Genomic DNA, 17,933 nt, shown 5'->3' on the forward strand with positions numbered 1-17,933 from the left:
TCTCATAGAGGATGTTGCAACGTCGTTCCTCTTGAAGGTTCCGTACTCCCACCAAGGGAGGTCGAAAATGATATGCAAATCATAGAAACTCTCCTATCCTTGAACTTCTTATTAACCTTAACTTTTTTTTTTATCAATGTTAATTATTAGTTTTTATTAATAAGAAGATTTATATCCATAATTTCTTCTTTCTTCCTTTCTTCTTTCACCATTAGACCTACCTTTTATTTTATTTCCAATCTCAACTCTTTTGATTAAGTAACTTGAATTTTATATTTAAGTAAGAATTAATAAATACCAAAGTTATCATACAATTAACTAAAAAAACTATTTTTAATATAATTTTAAGATAATTATTATAAAATAAATAAATTAAAATTTCACGCCAGAGGCTCAACAAACCTAATATAAAAAAATATTTAAAATTTCTATATATATATATATATATCATTTATTCTTCACCTAATAATATCACTTTTTTCCTTAAAGCACGTTAAAAGAAGAAAATAGAGAAAAAGAATCAAAAGATGATGACATTCCCTTGCGGCTTTGCGCCTACATTTATTGGACCCCACCGATAGCATGATGAATCTTTGGGTCACTGTCGCTATCCACCTTTAAAATAATCCGAACCTAATAAAATAAAAAAGAGAAACAAAATAATAAACCCTTTTTTCACTCTCTCTCTCTCTCTCTTTTTTTTTTTTTCTTTTATTCATTCCCCTCACACCTCACTAGCTCAATTCCTCGCCGAGTTTTTATTGTTGCGACGTGGCAATCGGAATGCTGCCGCCGATTCAAAGCGTCTCCGCCGGTGATCTCCGTTGCTGATTCTCCGACACCGCTTTTGGTACTGCTAATTCGCTTCTTCCCCGATTTTCATCTTTCCGTTTGTTTCCCGAGAAAGTGAAAGGGAACCGACACGGTTGAATTTCGCTTGTTCTCTTTTTTATGATTCTCGCTTGTTCTCTGAGTGTGCTTCTTCTTCTTCTTCTTCTTCTTCTTCTTATTCTTATTTAGATACCACCAAGCTGAGTTGTTTTACGTTTTACTAATTCAGCTTAATCTCTAGTTTCGAGTTGGAGTCCTGAATATATATTTATATTAAATATTCGGACGGAAAGTTTTGTGTTAATCACCTATTATTCATAGTTGTCCTAAACGGTTCGAATAAGATTACTTTGGTGAAGAATAACTATGTCACTTTGAAAAAAATATTATAAAAATTTAGCTGTTCCTGGTGATTTATTTTTGTGAAATTGAGATTGTGTGTGTGTGTGTGTGTGTGTGTGAGAGAGAGAGAGAGAGAGAGAGAGAGAGAGAGAGAGAGAGAGAGAGAGAGAGAGAGAGAGAGAGAGAAAAGAACTGCATGCTAAAATGTGTTTTGGGTGTGGTTGCCTTGAAGCTGAAATATTCTTCTTTTGCCATTTTTCCTTATGGATTTTAAAATTTTGTTATTTGATTTTTAACCGAGCCTGGGGTTGTGCGATCATGTAGTTCACTTTACCTAGTAGCTGTCTTCACCTAGTGGGATAAGACTATTGTTGATATTTGTGTTGTTATTTTTTCTCTTTTGTGATGAATCAACAGGAATTTTTTTGAAATATCATAAAAAAAAGTATTTCTTCTAGAACTATGATTTCGAACAGTTCCGATGATTTTGGCCAAATACAGTTTGATTCCTTTTGGCACTGATTTTGCTGTTTGAGACTTTGTACAATGGTTTTAACTTTTAACACATTATTGGAGCATTAAGAAACATTTGGAAGTCTTAAAGTGGTTTGGTACTGTGTTTGATTTTGTCCTAGTGTATTCCAAGTATGCATCTTCACTGTGATGTGTCTTTTTTGTCATGCAAACATTGAATGTATTCAACTGAGCATATTCTATCTTTTAATAATTGAGTGAATAAGTGGAATGGAAAATACTTTACAAAAAAATGGTGTACAAGATAACTAGATAAAAATTGACATGATCATGCTGATAAATAATTAATTTTTGGTGAAAGGCCATATATTGAAATAGTTTTCTGGTGCGCCAATGAGCCGGACTGATGTTATTGACAGTAGAAGGGGGAGGATTCTTCTCATCTTCAGCTTCAGGGTATAGTAAGGGTCTGACCCTTCTCCTCTTGGGTCAGAGGAGTGACGATAAACCCATGAGAGTTTTGCCGTGGAACCAGTTCCAGTTGGTTGGCCAAGAATCTGACCACGAGCTCCAGCTGGCTTCCAGAAAGAACTGCATCTCCAGTGGGTGCACTTCCTTCGTTTGCTTTGGTCACGCCTCTGCAGGGCTTGACACTACATCTAATCTTAAATTAGGCCCTGCCAAACATCATGATGTCTCTTCAGATACACTGGTTTCCCACAAGGGCAAGTATCCTTGTGCTAATGCAAATGATAATAGTAGAAAGGTTGCACTTAAAAGTAGCTTAAAAAGGAAAGAAAACAAAAAACCAGCTCCTGTTGAAACTGTTACTGAACATGAGGCACCGGGTGGAAAGGGGAATGATTTTCCTGGTCAAACAGAGAGAAGGAAAGTGCAGTGGACAGATACTTGTGGTAGTGAGCTTGTTGAAATACGGGAATTTGAGCCCAGGTATTTGAATTTTTATGTTGTCTATCGATTATGGAAAATATTCACATACTCAGTGGCCAGTGCAGATATTTTTGCTGTTATTGTGTTCTTTATCAGTTTTCTTTCTGAGTGATGAATTGTAAAAAAAGTTCTTGTCTCGTGGGTTAGATTTTATCACTAGGAACTCCTGGTACTTTATTTTGTGTGATTGATAATGAAAGACATATGTTTGTACAGCCCTTTCTTCTCCTTTCTTTTATTCTGACTAATCTAAGTATCTGATAGTTATTGTTACCAAAGGTCTAAGAAACGTTCAGCAATTTGGCCTGGGGGTTTAGAGTAAAAATGGTTTACATTTTTGTGAGGCAAAGTGTGAGCTGAATTCGGATCAGAACGGGCATATATATGGCTTCACCTTGCAGGAACATATTCTGAACCGTACGAAGCTTTATGTTTTGTTCTTTCCAAATGCTATCAGGTCCAACGGATGCTGTTCCTCAAACTAGTTTGGAATTTGAACAAGCCGAATCGATAACCTTGGTTCAGATGATTAAATACGGCTGCATTATTTCTCAATCTGTTTGAATGAATAATTTGATTGTGCTTAAGACTTAGATTTTCTTATTCTTCTATTAGGTAATTCTTATCTTGTGATAAATTGGAGGCCCCTTTCCTCACCATGTGTTCTCTACTCACTGACTTCAACATTTTGAAGGATCTCTCCATTGAACATTTTGAAGGACTTCCCTTAGCTGAAACAAAAGGTCAATGTCAGTATAGGGACATGGAAGTCTTTCATTGAATATTACTAATGGAGTTATGGTGTTTATTTTTGTATGTCCAATTTCCATAGGGCATAGTGCCACTCAATTCTCTAATTGATATAGATTTCTTCTGAGTTCTCTTTGTAAATTTCCAGCCACTTGTATGTGCAGTGGTCTTTCGTTTTTTTGGTTTGCTATAATCAATAGGATTAATACTAAAGTGCTGTTTGGTTAGTGGTTTTCAAATTTACAGTTCAGTATAAAGTTATCCAGGTAATACATTTTTGGGTAATCACTGCCTGGCTAATTAAGTGCTAATATTTCATTTCATAAGTTTTAGAATTTGGGCTTAGGACCTAACTCAACTTCACAAAACCGGCTTATACGGTGAAGATTGCCCAAGCTTTATAAGCATTACTTTGGCTGACACACTACGATGCTTCACTCAACCCATTTGTAAGTAGTCATTTCCAAGACCTTAGCAACCAACTCTGCTAAGGCTGCAATTAAGTCGAGCAATTGAAACGACTTTCCAACACCCCCACCCCCACCCCCTTATGCTCAGGGCTATGGGCCTGGAGTATGATTATGAGATGGCTCAACTATAGATCTAAGATAGGCTCTGATTACTATCTTAAAACTTGGGCTTAGGGACAAACTCAACTCTACAAGGTGAGGATTATTGAAGCTTTATAAGCACTATTTAGGCCTTATAACTAGTTGATGTGGGATCTCAAACCTCTCAGAGCTCATGTCTGGGCACTGGGCAGTTGCACACTAAGATGTTTCACTCCAGCATTTCTGGTTAGCCTCTTTGTAGGTAGCCCTTTCAGAGATATTGACAACCAACTGTGTCAGAAAGAATTGGGTGGGAATTGTATTTCTGAAATGTAAACAATACAAAGGCACCGAGTCTCTGTTCTCAGAACCCTATATATACAGAGAGTCAGTTAAAGTTGTCTAACTAAGACACTTATAGACAATAGAGGAGCAATACACTTGCAAACTGTGACAGGCCACAATTAAGGCAGGTTAGGGGTGACCAAAATTAAGCCTTCTTTCCAACAAGGCATCCTTCTCTGATATTTCTTTTCCATTTTGATATTTTTGGCATTATGTTTCTGCAATTAAAGTCCTATTCTCTGAATTTCCTGACGATTCCGATAATAAATTTCAGTTCTGTTAGAACCATAATTAACAGTTCAGTAGGACAGTAGACAAAAAGAAAGAGAAAGGATTGAAAAGGCTTCTGTCCTATTCTCTGAATTTCCTGATGATTCCGATAGTAAATTTCAGTTCTGTTAGAACCATAATTAACAGTTCAGTATGACAGTAGACAAAAAGAAAGAGAAAGGATTGAAAAGGCTTCTGTTATTATTGAATACAGATTCAAGTAGCTAACCTCCTCCAAAGGGTCTCCCCTATACACCAGAGCAGCTGCCCAGTATTCTAATCCTTCCCCCCCTAAAAGATGGCTTCCCTAGTGTACTAATTAAGCAAACTAATTTAATTGGTTTGGTTTGGATGATTAGGTTCATTAGATCAAGTCCAATTTGATGAACATCCCCAATTTTGTATGTGTGTTTGTGTGAATATAAATTTTTTTTGAATTTTAGGTAGGATTTCAAGTTTGACAACCTTTGTTATTAGTTTCTATCAGATAGAGTAAATCTGTTACAACCATTTTTAAGCAAAATAGAACTCCCTAAATTTGATCCTCCAACGTACACACGTTATCACATTAATCCTAATAAAATTATGGTTACCAAATTAGTCCCTCAAAGATTCTTGTTCTTACCCTTTAGTTCTTTAAAGATTTGATCGCCGAATTTCTTCCTCGAGGATTTAATCTATCGCTAAATTAGTCCTTCAGATTCTTTTTTTTTTTTTTCAATTTGCTTCTAAAATTTTGGAAGGACTGACATGGTGGTGCATGCCACTTTAGATGACTAAATTGAGGGTTTTGTCTAAACAATATTTTGAACTTTCTTTCCAAGCAACTGCTTAAATGGCTAAATCATTGCCTGCAGAGGCGAAACCTTTAGATGTTGTCCATTCAGTTTGTGGCCATTTTACAAGGCTTTACACCTTTACCTGTAGGTCTTATTCATTCAATTTTCAGGGCTTTACATGATTGACTAACATATGGCCGTAGTATTCTCTCCAAATAGTAACGCCCATGTTTTCTCTTCTCCATGTGTTATATTAAAAAGTATGTCACTAATTAGGCTGATACAATTAATGTATTTTTCAATTTCTTATCGTTTACTGGACTAGTTGACACTTGACAGCCATTAGTTTTATATATGATGTTGCAAAACATTTTATTATTCGTGGATGAGCTGGATGTAATGGAAATTTCTAACCTTGTTACCTAGCCATATATTTATGTTGTTCCTTTTCTTATTAAATTGCAGCGAAGTGGATGATGAGTCAGTTGATGAATTTGACAATGGGAATCTCAAAACTTGTTCCTGTGCTATTATGTAAATTGGCATTCCAAAGGATGACACAGATCCATTTATGAGGCGCCAAGTTGTTGATTGCTAACATATTCCATCACTCAGCTTGAGGAAAAGGAGCAGATATTTTTCAGTCTAGTGGAGATTTATACACCATTTCTTGCCTGAGCGATAATTTGTGTCTATAAATGCTTGCCGTGGCCTTCAATTTTGTTCTGCTTTTCATAAATTTTTGTATAATCTTTGTCGTGTGAATTCTTTGGCTTTTGATTCATGATTTTCATGCTTTTCTAGGTTCATATATATATATATATATATATATATATATATATATATATATATATATATATATATATATATATATATCAAACATAGTTCTAGTTTTATGCTCTGGCGTTATCTAGAAGAAAGAAATACAGATGTAATATTTTGTAAAGAATCAGTGCTGTCTTGACAGGGAAAGTGAACCTTTGATGCTAGCTTGGAATTAACTTATGCTTTATTTTAGAGCAATCTAGATTATTTTATTCATTACTTTTGGTGTGTGTGTTTGGGTGTTGAGGGGGAGCAAACCAAGCATATGTGCCTCTGTGCACAAGAGGAAAATATTAGCACTCTGACTCTATCTTGTCTAGACGGGGAAACAATTTTCTTGCGATTTTGATTTTGGACTGTCTGTCCTGTTTTTCTCGACATTCTTATTGATGGCAAACCTTTTCATGTGCTAAACTATGACAACTGATTTCTTATAGTCGATTGATTTTCTCGTATTTAGTGAGACAACAAAAATATAGTTTGCATTATGCTGTAGTTATGTGTTAGGTAGTAATACATCTTGTAATAGTATTTTGCTAATATAGTAACGAATACTTATCTTTTAGAAGGATCATTTTAATAAGTTAAACTTTCAATTTTCTTAAAATTTATTAAACTTTCAATTTTCTTAAAATACATCTAAAGTGTAACCTGTTAAAATATTTCAAAAAATAAGTTAGTATACATTAGTAAATCTCTTTCTCTTCCTCTCTATAATAACATTTTGCTTTAATAAATTGGGATCCAATTATATATTTCTATATAAAAAAAATTGAGTATTATTAGATAAATGCACAAGTTTTTTTTACTCAAAAGTATGCTAATGCATTTGAGTGAAGTTCATGAATTAAATATGAACACAACAATTTTAATACTAAAATCTTCGAAACCCTTCCAAGCTCCAACAGAAAAAAAATAAAAAATAAAAAATCGAGAGCTCTGGTATATATCCTTTAAAAAATGTGAGTATCTATTATCCTTTGTGTTTTTTACACCAAAATTAGATAAAATTCAGTGGTCAGCTTTCAGTGGTAAAGACACTTACAACACCCACTGAACTTGAGCCACTTTCTGGTGGAAACTTAGTCATACCTTATCCACACACCTGTTCTCTGATTTGATAAGATACCACAAAGTCCAAGCCAATAGAAGAAAAAGGCTAAAGCAAAATAAAAATAAAACAAAAATCTGAGCATAGTTAGTTAGCATCAGGAGAAAAAGAAAAAACAAAAACAAAAACAGAAATGTCAATGGCATGTTCAATCCCATGCATCAAAATCCCAACATGTTCTTCTTCCCCATCTTGCACTTCATCATCAACTTCATCCTATTCTTTGAGGTTTTCTTCTTCCAAGCCTCACAGTGTCACTATAAGGAATTCTCAAGCTGAAGGGCCTATAAGAAGGCCAGTGGCACCCCCAATAAGAGAACCATCATCATCATCATCATCATCAAGTGCCCCTCAGCTTCAGAAGCCAACACTTCCTTCTCAGCCTCCACCATCCCCTTCACCCCCACAGAAGCCAGCTACTGTTGTTGGAGATGATAAGAACGTCATTACGTTGGAGTTTCAGAGGCAAAAGGCTAAGGAGTTGCAGGAATACTTCAAACAGAAGAAGCTTGAACAAGCAGATCAGGGTCCTTTCTTTGGTTTCATCGGGAAAAATGAGATTAGCAATGGAAGGTAAAAGTTTTGCTATTGGAATAGTATAAAATTAGAGATACTCTTTAGGTGGGGTTTATGTTAATTGCATTTTCTTTATGATGGTACAATTGGTTAATTGTGAGTTGTGACTTGCTCATTGGTTGATTTCTTCCTAATTCAATTGGCAAAATTTGGGCTCTTTTTGTGAAGATTTCAGGATACCCAATTCGCCAAATTCAGGATGCCCAATTTAGGATAACCAAAAATTGGCCTAATTTAGGATTCAGGATACCCAATTTTTTGTTCTGCAAAAGCTTCACTGTTGTTTGCAATGAAAACAGTAACATTTACATTGCCAGATGCTGAAATTTTACAATTTTTTTCTTTACTTTTCTTTCAAAATGGCTATGTGAAGAGCCACTACTGATAAAATGGAGTTAAGCCCAATAACATTGTGAAAAATTTCTGTCACAATCTATTGGAAACATAAAGTTTTTATGCCTTATAGTAGCTTCTTTGTTCCAAGAACAAAACGAATTAGATGCAATTGACTTTGTTTTCTATGGATAACTGAGAGACTTATCTTCATCCATGTCATTAGCTAAATTCTAAGTAGCTAAGATTCAAAGCATCATCTTCTCAGCTACTTGTGTTTAATAATTGTCATTCTATTTATTGAATACCTGTCACACTTAAATTGAATCTGCATTGTTGTGCAAGTTCTGCTAGTTTTTTATTTTTTTTTTATTTTATCGGTTGCAAGTTCTGCTGTATTTTGACTTACTAATCAGTAATTTCATTTCTACAGATGGGCAATGTTTGGTTTTGCTGTAGGGTTGCTAACAGAGTATGCAACAGGTTCAGACTTTGTTGATCAAGTGAAGATCCTTCTATCGAATTTTGGGATAGTAGATTTGGAATGAATACATCAATATAAGATACTGTCAATATTTTCTTGTTGCTGTCCTTGGTGTAAACAATGTTGAGTAATTTGTTCTGTAATTCATTTATATCATACAAGCTTTCTCTTCACATTGATGACATCTCAAGAATGTGATTTTCCTTTCCCATTATGCTGGACTCCCTAGAGATTGAAAAATTTCATGCGCATTACAATTTTATAGTTAAGACATTAGATAGCAGATCAAATATGTAAGATTGTCATAAATTAATTAATAACTATCCAGCTATTTCTTTTTTCTTTTCTGACTGCATACCAGCTTTTTTGTTAAGGTACTGCATTGTTCTTGCTCCGGAAAAGTTGGTCGTTAGATCAGTGTAAACTGGGTTGAAAATATGCCTAGATATCTGTAGTTTGAAAATGGATAATTTTATTTTTAAGAATTTGTAATTATGTCTTAAATTTTTAGGTTGTTGAGATAAATATGATGTTATCATCTAGACTTAAAATGTTATTATAGTTTCATTTTTAACATTAGGATGATATTTGAATTTTCTTATCACACTTAATTCTATATATAAAGTCTAGGAATAAAAGTTTAATAAGCTTCCTTGCATAAAATATATGCTCTCCTTTTGACAAATATTCTTCCTATAAAAAATTAAGAGGTATCTTCTTACAGACATGTGAAATGGAAGCAGAAGCAAGCTTTTCACATGTTCTTTCTCTTATCTTCGATGGAAACGGCCATGATAGTAAGAATGACAATGAGTTCGATTTGAATAAGGTATTATATTACTTGTACTCATACTTGTATTTGAAAAAAAAATACTTGTATGCTTTCATATTAATGTGGGTAGCAACTCTAGTCTATGTTTCCATATTCCCTATAATTACACATGCTACTCACACTATATCTATGTGTAAAGTTCATAAGAAAATATTATTTGAAAAAAAGGCTGCAATTAAATTAAAAAATCATTCTTAAATGATTTGAATATAGCATTAAATGATGCAAACTTAACCTTAGACACTATAATATTCTTGTAATATTATCTAAAAGATATGAAGCTTCTATAGCTACCGCCGAGACAAGAAGGAACTATGGAGGGTGCTTTCAAGTAAAATTACAAAACAACAATGGTGACAAAATCAAGAAAAATGAGAAGCATGAAGATTTTGAAATAGTGGCCAAAGCAATAGAACTCAAGCTTTTTCACCATGTCCTTATTGCTAAAAAAAAAATTGATGATCCTCAAAAGAGAAGTTGGTGAATGCTTGACGTAAAATGTTACAAGTGTCGCCAACAACAAAAATATGTCAAAATCGCGCACCTTCCAAAATAAAAAAATTATCATTGTTTTGAAGGACCATTTTGACTACTTCAAAAAGGAATAAATTGAATTTTTTAAAAAAATAAAAAACCAATATGAATATATCTAAAACATAGGATTAAAAGTGTATTTTAATTGTTATTATAAAGTCAATAAATTTATTATACATAATACATAAACCTTCTTTAAGTATATAATGCATAGATTATTTACTTTTTTTTATGAAAACATAAAGTTCAAATAAACATAAGTCCTCTAAAAAAAAAAATAAACATAAGTCAATATTGGTTAACTAATATAGTAGTTATTACTTTGATGATCGATCTCTGTCACTTGAAATAACTACTATAATTAAGTATAACTAATTTGTTAAGAGGGTTGTTTGTTTCGTATAGGAATTTTTTTATTCCTTTTGGAATACTTTTTTTCTGTGAATATAAAATAAGAACATTATTCTTGGACATTATTAAAAAAATATGTTTGATTAACTACTAATTTTTTTTGGAATTATTTTTTATATTCTCATGAATATTTAAAACATATATTTTGTTGAGTTATTTTTTTTTTCTAGAAATATATTATAATTACTAAAACATCTTTTAAAAACTTTTGTTACACTCCTGGTCTCCTCCCATGTGTTCGATGATTACAATAATTAAAAGAGGAGAAAAATTGTCTATATATTAAAAAAGGAGCATTGGAGGGAAAGAGAAATTATCATAAAATATAAAAATGAAATTGATAATAAATCAAATTGCAGAAACATTATTTAGATAAGAATGAAAATGAAATTTACGAGATTGAAAAAAAACATGTATCATAAAGGAACAATGAGAGAATAAATAGAGGAAAAGTGGTCAATAAGAGGACATATATGAATTCCTAATCATAAAAAGGTACTCCTGTAGCATGGGAAAATTTTTTCGAGCCTCCTCTACCAAGACTAAATGTTGGTAGAACTAATTGATATGACGTCTTTCTTAGGAATAAAATATTCCCGTGATTATTTTTTTATTACCTAGCTCGTAATAAATGTGTAATATTTTTTTTTCAATCTTGTATTTCAAGTTATAACTAAATAGTGTGTGAAACAAATATTCATATCGATTAAAAAATATCCATGATACCCAGCTCATTAAGAAAGAAAGTGTGAGAAACAATAAATTTTGACCATGTGTTAATCTCGAATGGATATTCAAAGAATAAAAATACGCTAAACATTATAAAGATATGCATATATAGAGAGATGGGAGAGAGAGATCTGTCCTCACTTGAGAATAATAAACTTTTGACTATTTTTTGTTTTTAACTCTAATTAATTTGAAGTTTGATAGAAACATAAATAAATAAAAAATTATTTTTGTAAAGAATTGAACTTAAATGTTTTTTAATGATTCAATCTTAATCTTAATTTTGATACATTAATCACTCGTATTCAATAATAAACTTTGTTTATGTAATCACTAAACAATATTTAAGTTAATAAATGTATATTAATGAATAAAATGATTTAGATTTCAATTATAATATGTATTAACGGTATAATTTTTTTGTATTGTTATTTAGTTATAAATTACTTTATATTGCAATATTCTAGGCTTTTATAATCATGATTTTAAAAGTAATGCTTATGGTAATTTTTTAATTAATTGATACTGTAAAAATCTTAAAGTACCCATATGAATATGAAAATTAAATCCCAAAATTAATTGTGTATTGATTTAATTTGGACTACCTCATGCTGTTCATGACAACTTGCGAGTTAGATATTCTTTTGATGAGTTGGGTTTAATTTCTTAACGAGTCCAACTTAATACTTTTTGTCAAGCTAATCTTGAATTAGACTTATCTCAACTATCTAGATGAAAGAAGCATCAAGTGTTAAAATTTAAGTTAATTCAGGAGAAAACCTAAATAGGATTTAATTGTAGCCCTCCCCTCAAATCTTTTTGTTTTTAGATAATAGCTAGAAGGAAGAACAAAAATTATATCCTATTCCTAAAGAAAAGAACAAAAGACAGGAACAGGAGTACAAAACTACACTCAATTCTTAGATACATATTAATTGAACTCTTTTTTGCCTGATACAATATATATAATACTAACAGATGCTACTTTGCTTTTTATACAAGACCATCCAAGAAACCCTTAATAACATTTTGATTGAAGAAAACATACACTCATTTTTTTTTTCCGTGTAAAACATCTTACTTGATAAAAGTATACCTTTGAAGATATATAAATACAACAAGAAAAATATTCTTTCCATTTTCTTTCCCTTTAATTTCATACCTTCAAAGTACTAGCTAACCCACTTTTTATTCTAATCAATCGTTGATAGTTCACTCCCCATTGCGAATGTCACCAAACTTGTTCTTGATCCACTTGAACCCGTTTCTAACACTTGTTTTAAGCTTTCCCTCCACAGTGAACACGTTATACGCCTTGATTCTCTTCTTCCTCTTAAGCTCTGGATCATTTGCTGCAGAAAACCCACTTCCCTTCTGGATTGGCCCGTTGAAATTGTATGAGTTTGATCGTTCCGTGAACCCAAATTCAGAGTAGGAGCATGAGTATTTAGGGAGTGAGTTGTTTTTCTCCATTCCCTTCGGTTTTTGGTGTTTCAAGTTTCAACACTGCATGAAACAGGAAATGTTTGTATTAAATGACTACTAGGTTGTGGGGTTTTAGAGGAAGGGCAACAAACAATACATGATGATGATCCAGTGTGGTGGCACCCATGTGTGATGTTGGACAGCTGCTACTATTCAGGGTTGTGGGAGGCATGAGGGTCCATGCATGGGATGGGAGTGATGGGGTGGTGGGGCCTCTACTAGTCATGAAACAATTTGGTTGGATTCACATGCTAGTGTAGTGGGACCCTACTTGCTTAGTTGGGGGCAGGGAAGTTTGTTTCTTTGGTTAGTTTTGTATATATAGAAGATAAAACACAAAGACTTTTTTAAATAGAAGGAATAATGTGAGATGCTAAATCAATCCCAAAAATTAATTTAAAAGGAGATGATTGTTTTCCATTTATATATTTTAATTTATCTTTATTTTTAATCGATGTGAAATTTAGATATTTTTTAATAAATTTTGTTTGATCTTAATGTTTATTAGTTTTTTTGATTGAATTTAGGATATCTCCTTTGAAAGTTAGAGACTAATTATTTATGGTTTTAAATTGTGATTGAGGTTATAGTTTTGTTGTACTTTTTAACATTGTGAAAAATGTTGCTAATGTGATAATAATTATATTTACCATTGCAATTTAAAACTGTTAGAAATTTTTTATGTATATAGATATGAAAATCGAACATCTAACCCCATGCTTAAAGGATATGGTTAGGGTGAACCTATGTTAGTAACATAATGGCTATTTGGCACTTGCAAGGTCTATTACATGTACATTTAGTTTTCACTTTTCAATATGAATCGCAAAACGGAGTCCTTTTCCACTGTATGTCAAACTTGGTGGCTCAATGCTCCGTGGGCCTTGTATTTTAATTCAGACAATGAAAAGATTACCTTGATGCTTTCAGATCTTATGGCAGAAATTACCCTATGGATTTATGATTGACCAAATTGATAACATTTTTAGCTTTGAAATTGGGACAAACACCAACTGGGCTCTGCATTCCTTGTGAATTAATGTTTGATGAATGGATATCATAAATCCTTTCCTTGGAAAACTTCCATACTTAAATGATTTTTTTAAAAAAAAATGTATAAATTAAGATTCTTCAGGTTCTACTTTTACATTTCTAGATCTTGTTCAAATCCAACTTTCCGTATTAGAATTTAATTAATATAATAATACCTTAGGGGAAAGGGTAATTCGTCTCTACATGATTATTGTAGATGTGTGGTCATACCAAAAATTATAAAAAAAAATGGAGAATAAAGACTTGGAGATACATTTGGACCCACATGTACGGCACCAAGAGTACCAGTGCAACTGGCTCAATAACACCTTTAGTTATCCTATTTCTGTAGACTGCAAAATGTTTAGTGTCTATAATGGGTCGGTCGATTTTGTCTATTCATAATCTTCTCAAATTGGAAAATTTTGAAATATAAAGACAAAATGAGTTTAATTTCCATTTCATATTAGTGTAAAAAAAAAATACACTATAAATACTGCTAGTAATATTTTAATACATTATTAATAGTTCATATTTTAAACTTTTCAAAAATAAAAGAACTAAAAGAATAATTTAATCTTCAAAGAATCATTTTTAAAAGTAGTTATTATAAGACAAACAATTTATTTTCATAAATTGGGTAATAATGTATTTTTTTTCTATATTATAGATGTATTTTAATTAAATTAAAAAATAATAATACATGTACAAATGAAAAGAGATATGTGAACTTTGTGGTCTTTGCCTCATGTTTTTATCTATGAATTTTTTGAGTTCTTTATATTAAGATGGAAGCAGCATCTTATCAATTTTTATACAGTCCAAACACCAAAACCAGGGAAAGCTTGCTAGCCTTTTGGCAAAGAGATTCTCAAAATAAGGGACCCTGCTGGTTCTTGTCCATCATCATGGATCTATTGAAATATCTAACCATCATGACATTTTCCTTTTTAATTTGTGCGCGTGTTATTCAATAGTCACAAGTTAATTGATACGTTTGTACTGGAAGAGTTGTTATAGCTACTCCCAAGGAGAGAATTCTATTAATTTTCCTTGGGACATTTTTAATCTTTTCTCTAAAGTTAATTAATACATTTTCAGTTTTTCACACTTCCATGTTATCATGCATTTAGAATGTGCAGTTTACACAAAGTTATGTGTGAAGAAGATCTTGCAGAAAGAAAAATAAAGCAGGGAGCTAAGGATAGGCTTAAGTTGGCAAAAACTGAGTTATGTACTATATTTTCACACTTATAAATGTTTGTCAATTGATTTACCAAAAAAATATGTTAGTCAATTTATTTCATACTATTATATAGAAATAAACTTAATTAGTCTCGGACTTTGCCATATCTCAATTAATATACTACTTAAAATTGGCACTATTTATCAATTTAATCCATGACATAAATAATAGTAGTCAATTTAATCTCTAATTTTAACAATCATTATTAATCGAGTTCATGAATTTTACAATTATCGTTAGATTTGGTCCTGACCACAGGAAAGTAATTGATGCATGATGGAGTTAGGGATTAATTTGACTAAAGTTATATGACCAAAACGAATAGTTTGTTGTTAAAGATAGAGAAATGATTATAATTATAAAGACTAATTTCATAATTTACTTTTAAATTAATAGACTCCTTTAACGCCACAAAATAAAATGATCAATAGATATAAATTATAATTTATTTTTGGTAAATATTTTTGTAATTTTAGAAATTAATTAAAATGATTATAATTATAAAGATTATTTTCATAATTTATTAAAATTTTAGACTAAAATATAATTTTGTTCCCCATGTGAAGTTTTGGTTTTAGTGTCCTAATTTTTTTTAAAAAAAATTTTACTTTTATATCTTAAAATATGTGTTTAAGCTAATCAATTTGTCAATTTAATATACTAACTTAGTTAATTTGAAGACACGTGAAAAATATCAAACAAATATTTATGATGTTTTTCAAAATTAATACATTTTGTAAAAAAAAAATAATTGAAAAACCAATTTAGTTTAATAAGAAAATAAAAATATTGAAGTAAACTTTTAAAACTTTGATAATGAAAATATAATAAAAAATTTAGATAATGAATCAAAATCATATTTTATCCTAAACTTTATAACCAGACTTTAATTTCGATGCATTGATAATGTAAAAAAAATATTATCAATTAATAAGAAATTATCATTAATATAATTTTAATTAAGATAATTATCACAATAAGTATAAAAAAATTATTGTTATTTACATATAAATCATAGTGTACTGAAGGAGTCAATTCAACTTTGAGTAGACTGTGTAAGTTATATTAAATACGTGATACTTATATTTAATTCTTACCGTTAAAAAAGTATAGATGATAAATACATAGAATATTTATTCTAAAAACTATAGGGGTGGATTACAAAAGATAAACATTTTTTTAATCTTTTATAAAGAAGGAAGATCATGTTGAATTATTGTTACAAAACTGCATCACAATTATAATTGTGGTCTCCATTAATTAACCGAGGCCAATGGGAACACTTCTCTTAAAGTGTGAATATTTTTTCATGCAGAAAGCAACCATGCAACTATATTATAACCTGGTTTTGCTTTTGATAAAAGCTGGTCGGTGCTCGATAAAGGGGTTGAACATGATATATTATTGTTTTTTATCACGGCAAAGCCAGACATCATAATGCTACATATAACACGCAAAGAAGAAAATTGCCTCTTGTTCATGGAATTTTGAATAAGAAAAGAATGAATTTATGATTTATTATATGTATATATAATAACCAATGTATTTGTCTAATTAAGAGATATTTAAAAGATTTATTTGGCACCTAATTAATTTTTTCCATTAAATTTGCTTATTTTGAAATTAATTACTACCTCTAGTCCTTGTTCTATGTCCAAGCTGAAGATTTAATCTCAAACCTCGATTATTAGCCAATCTACTCCTAATCTCCTATGTCCTCATTTCTCATTTAAAATTAGATTTTTTTTTATTTACTTTCTTTATCGTAAAATTATACGTGTTTGTAATTCTGTATCCCTGTTTAATGAGCTTTTACATAAAAAAATTAATATTTTAAAGAATTATTCAATAAAATATTTTTATTTTTTTAATTAATTTACTTAATATTTAAATTTCTTTATAATTGATACTTAATAAAAAAAAATCTTGCAACACACTCTTTATTATTGATTAAAATTTATTAAAAATTATAAAATTTTTAATCTTACTTCTTAATTAATGAATTCAATTAATAACTTTGTAGATTATAATAAATTTTAATCAAGTAATAATAAAGACCGCGTTAAAAGGTATCTTTTCCCTGAATGTTAAAAGATGTGTTATTAATTAATACTTCTCTACTTATAAATTATTATCAAAATAATATATTATTAAATATTTTTCAAAGTCTAAATTTTTTAGCTAGCTATAGTTTTTCTTATATTAATTTATGTCTCATTATTATCAGTAGCATATTTTTTAAATTTACATTTAGAAATATTTATACATACAATATACGAGATATTTAAATTTTTAAATACAAAACAAGGTTTCTTATTTTCCTGTCTGCATTAAGGGTTATTTTAGAGAGTAGAAATGGATAAAAGCTAAAAAATAGCGACACGCCTCATGATTATAAATAATGATTCTACATGCTATTTATTCAATTACGTACCCCTTCTTAGTTGTTGAGTTGAATTCCATATACTTCCCATTCTAATCTTTTTTTTTTTTGAAAGAACCTCCCTTTCTAATCTAATTAATTAAGAAGTTGTAATATGCTGATTTGGAGAGTTATATAAGTATTTTTTTAATCTATTTTAATTTACTTAACTAAATTAAAAGTGCTTATTTGACTAAATTAATCTCATTTAATAAAGAATCTTACTTTAATAATTTGTAACATTTTAATAAAATCTTTTGGAATGTATTTTTGCAATCATTATTCATATAATAATATAGTGTGAGATAATTGATAAATAATTTTATTTTTTAAGTATATGATCATAAACCGAGTTTATAAATCATGCGTATATTAAAATATATGTTATAAGATGTAAATATCATATCAATACATCAAAAGATTAATTTGATTTTCGATCGAAAGATACATTGGTTAAAAAAATCACTATTCATATAATTGACTATAGCTTTTTTTGATCCGTAAAAATAAAAGCTAAACTTCCTAGAGAACCTATACCTTGGTTTATTTTTTAAAAAGGCTTGTTCTTTCTCCTTTACCGAGCATGCAGATAAAGCCCTTCTTCTCCTGCACACTACAAT

At 30.5% G+C, this 17,933-nt stretch overlaps 3 protein-coding genes across 3 annotated transcripts; 2 read left to right on the forward strand and 1 right to left on the reverse strand.

The window, feature by feature from the left end:
• The first annotated feature begins 654 nt into the window (after positions 1-654).
• LOC100814778 (uncharacterized) lies at positions 655-6,316 on the forward strand. Its single transcript, XM_014769110.3, has 3 exons — positions 655-850; positions 2,009-2,598; positions 5,759-6,316. The coding sequence occupies exons 2-3, from the start codon at positions 2,054-2,056 to the stop codon at positions 5,829-5,831; spliced, it is 618 nt and encodes a 205-aa protein (XP_014624596.1). The 5' UTR covers positions 655-850; positions 2,009-2,053; the 3' UTR covers positions 5,832-6,316.
• Positions 6,317-7,348: 1,032 nt separating this feature from the next.
• Positions 7,349-8,832, forward strand: LOC100527001 (uncharacterized). The gene is given in 2 exon segments (NM_001250185.2): positions 7,349-7,802; positions 8,572-8,832. Coding segments are annotated over 2 exon segments (555 nt in total). The 5' UTR covers positions 7,349-7,362; the 3' UTR covers positions 8,687-8,832.
• A 3,204-nt stretch (positions 8,833-12,036) lies between these two features.
• On the reverse strand, positions 12,037-12,678 carry LOC112999761 (uncharacterized). The gene has a single exon (XM_026126035.2). It carries the CDS (start codon positions 12,599-12,601, stop codon positions 12,341-12,343), a length of 261 nt encoding a protein of 86 aa, XP_025981820.1. The 5' UTR covers positions 12,602-12,678; the 3' UTR covers positions 12,037-12,340.
• Between the last annotated feature and the right edge of the window lie 5,255 nt (positions 12,679-17,933).

The sequence above is a fragment of the Glycine max genome, chromosome 16, assembly GCF_000004515.6.
Source record: "Glycine max cultivar Williams 82 chromosome 16, Glycine_max_v4.0, whole genome shotgun sequence".
In the NCBI taxonomy this organism is placed as follows: Eukaryota; Viridiplantae; Streptophyta; class Magnoliopsida; order Fabales; family Fabaceae; genus Glycine; species Glycine max.

Excerpts from the sequence above, each read along its gene's own strand:
- LOC112999761 (XM_026126035.2), bottom strand. The coding sequence starts at position 12,601 with ATGGAGAAAAACAACTCACTCCCTAAATACTCATGCTCCTACTCTGAA.
- LOC100814778 (XM_014769110.3), top strand. The coding sequence starts at position 2,054 with ATGTTATTGACAGTAGAAGGGGGAGGATTCTTCTCATCTTCAGCTTCA. Across the intron at positions 2,599-5,758 it reads ATACGGGAATTTGAGCCCAG|CGAAGTGGATGATGAGTCAG; the intron begins GTATTTGAATTT and ends ATTAAATTGCAG.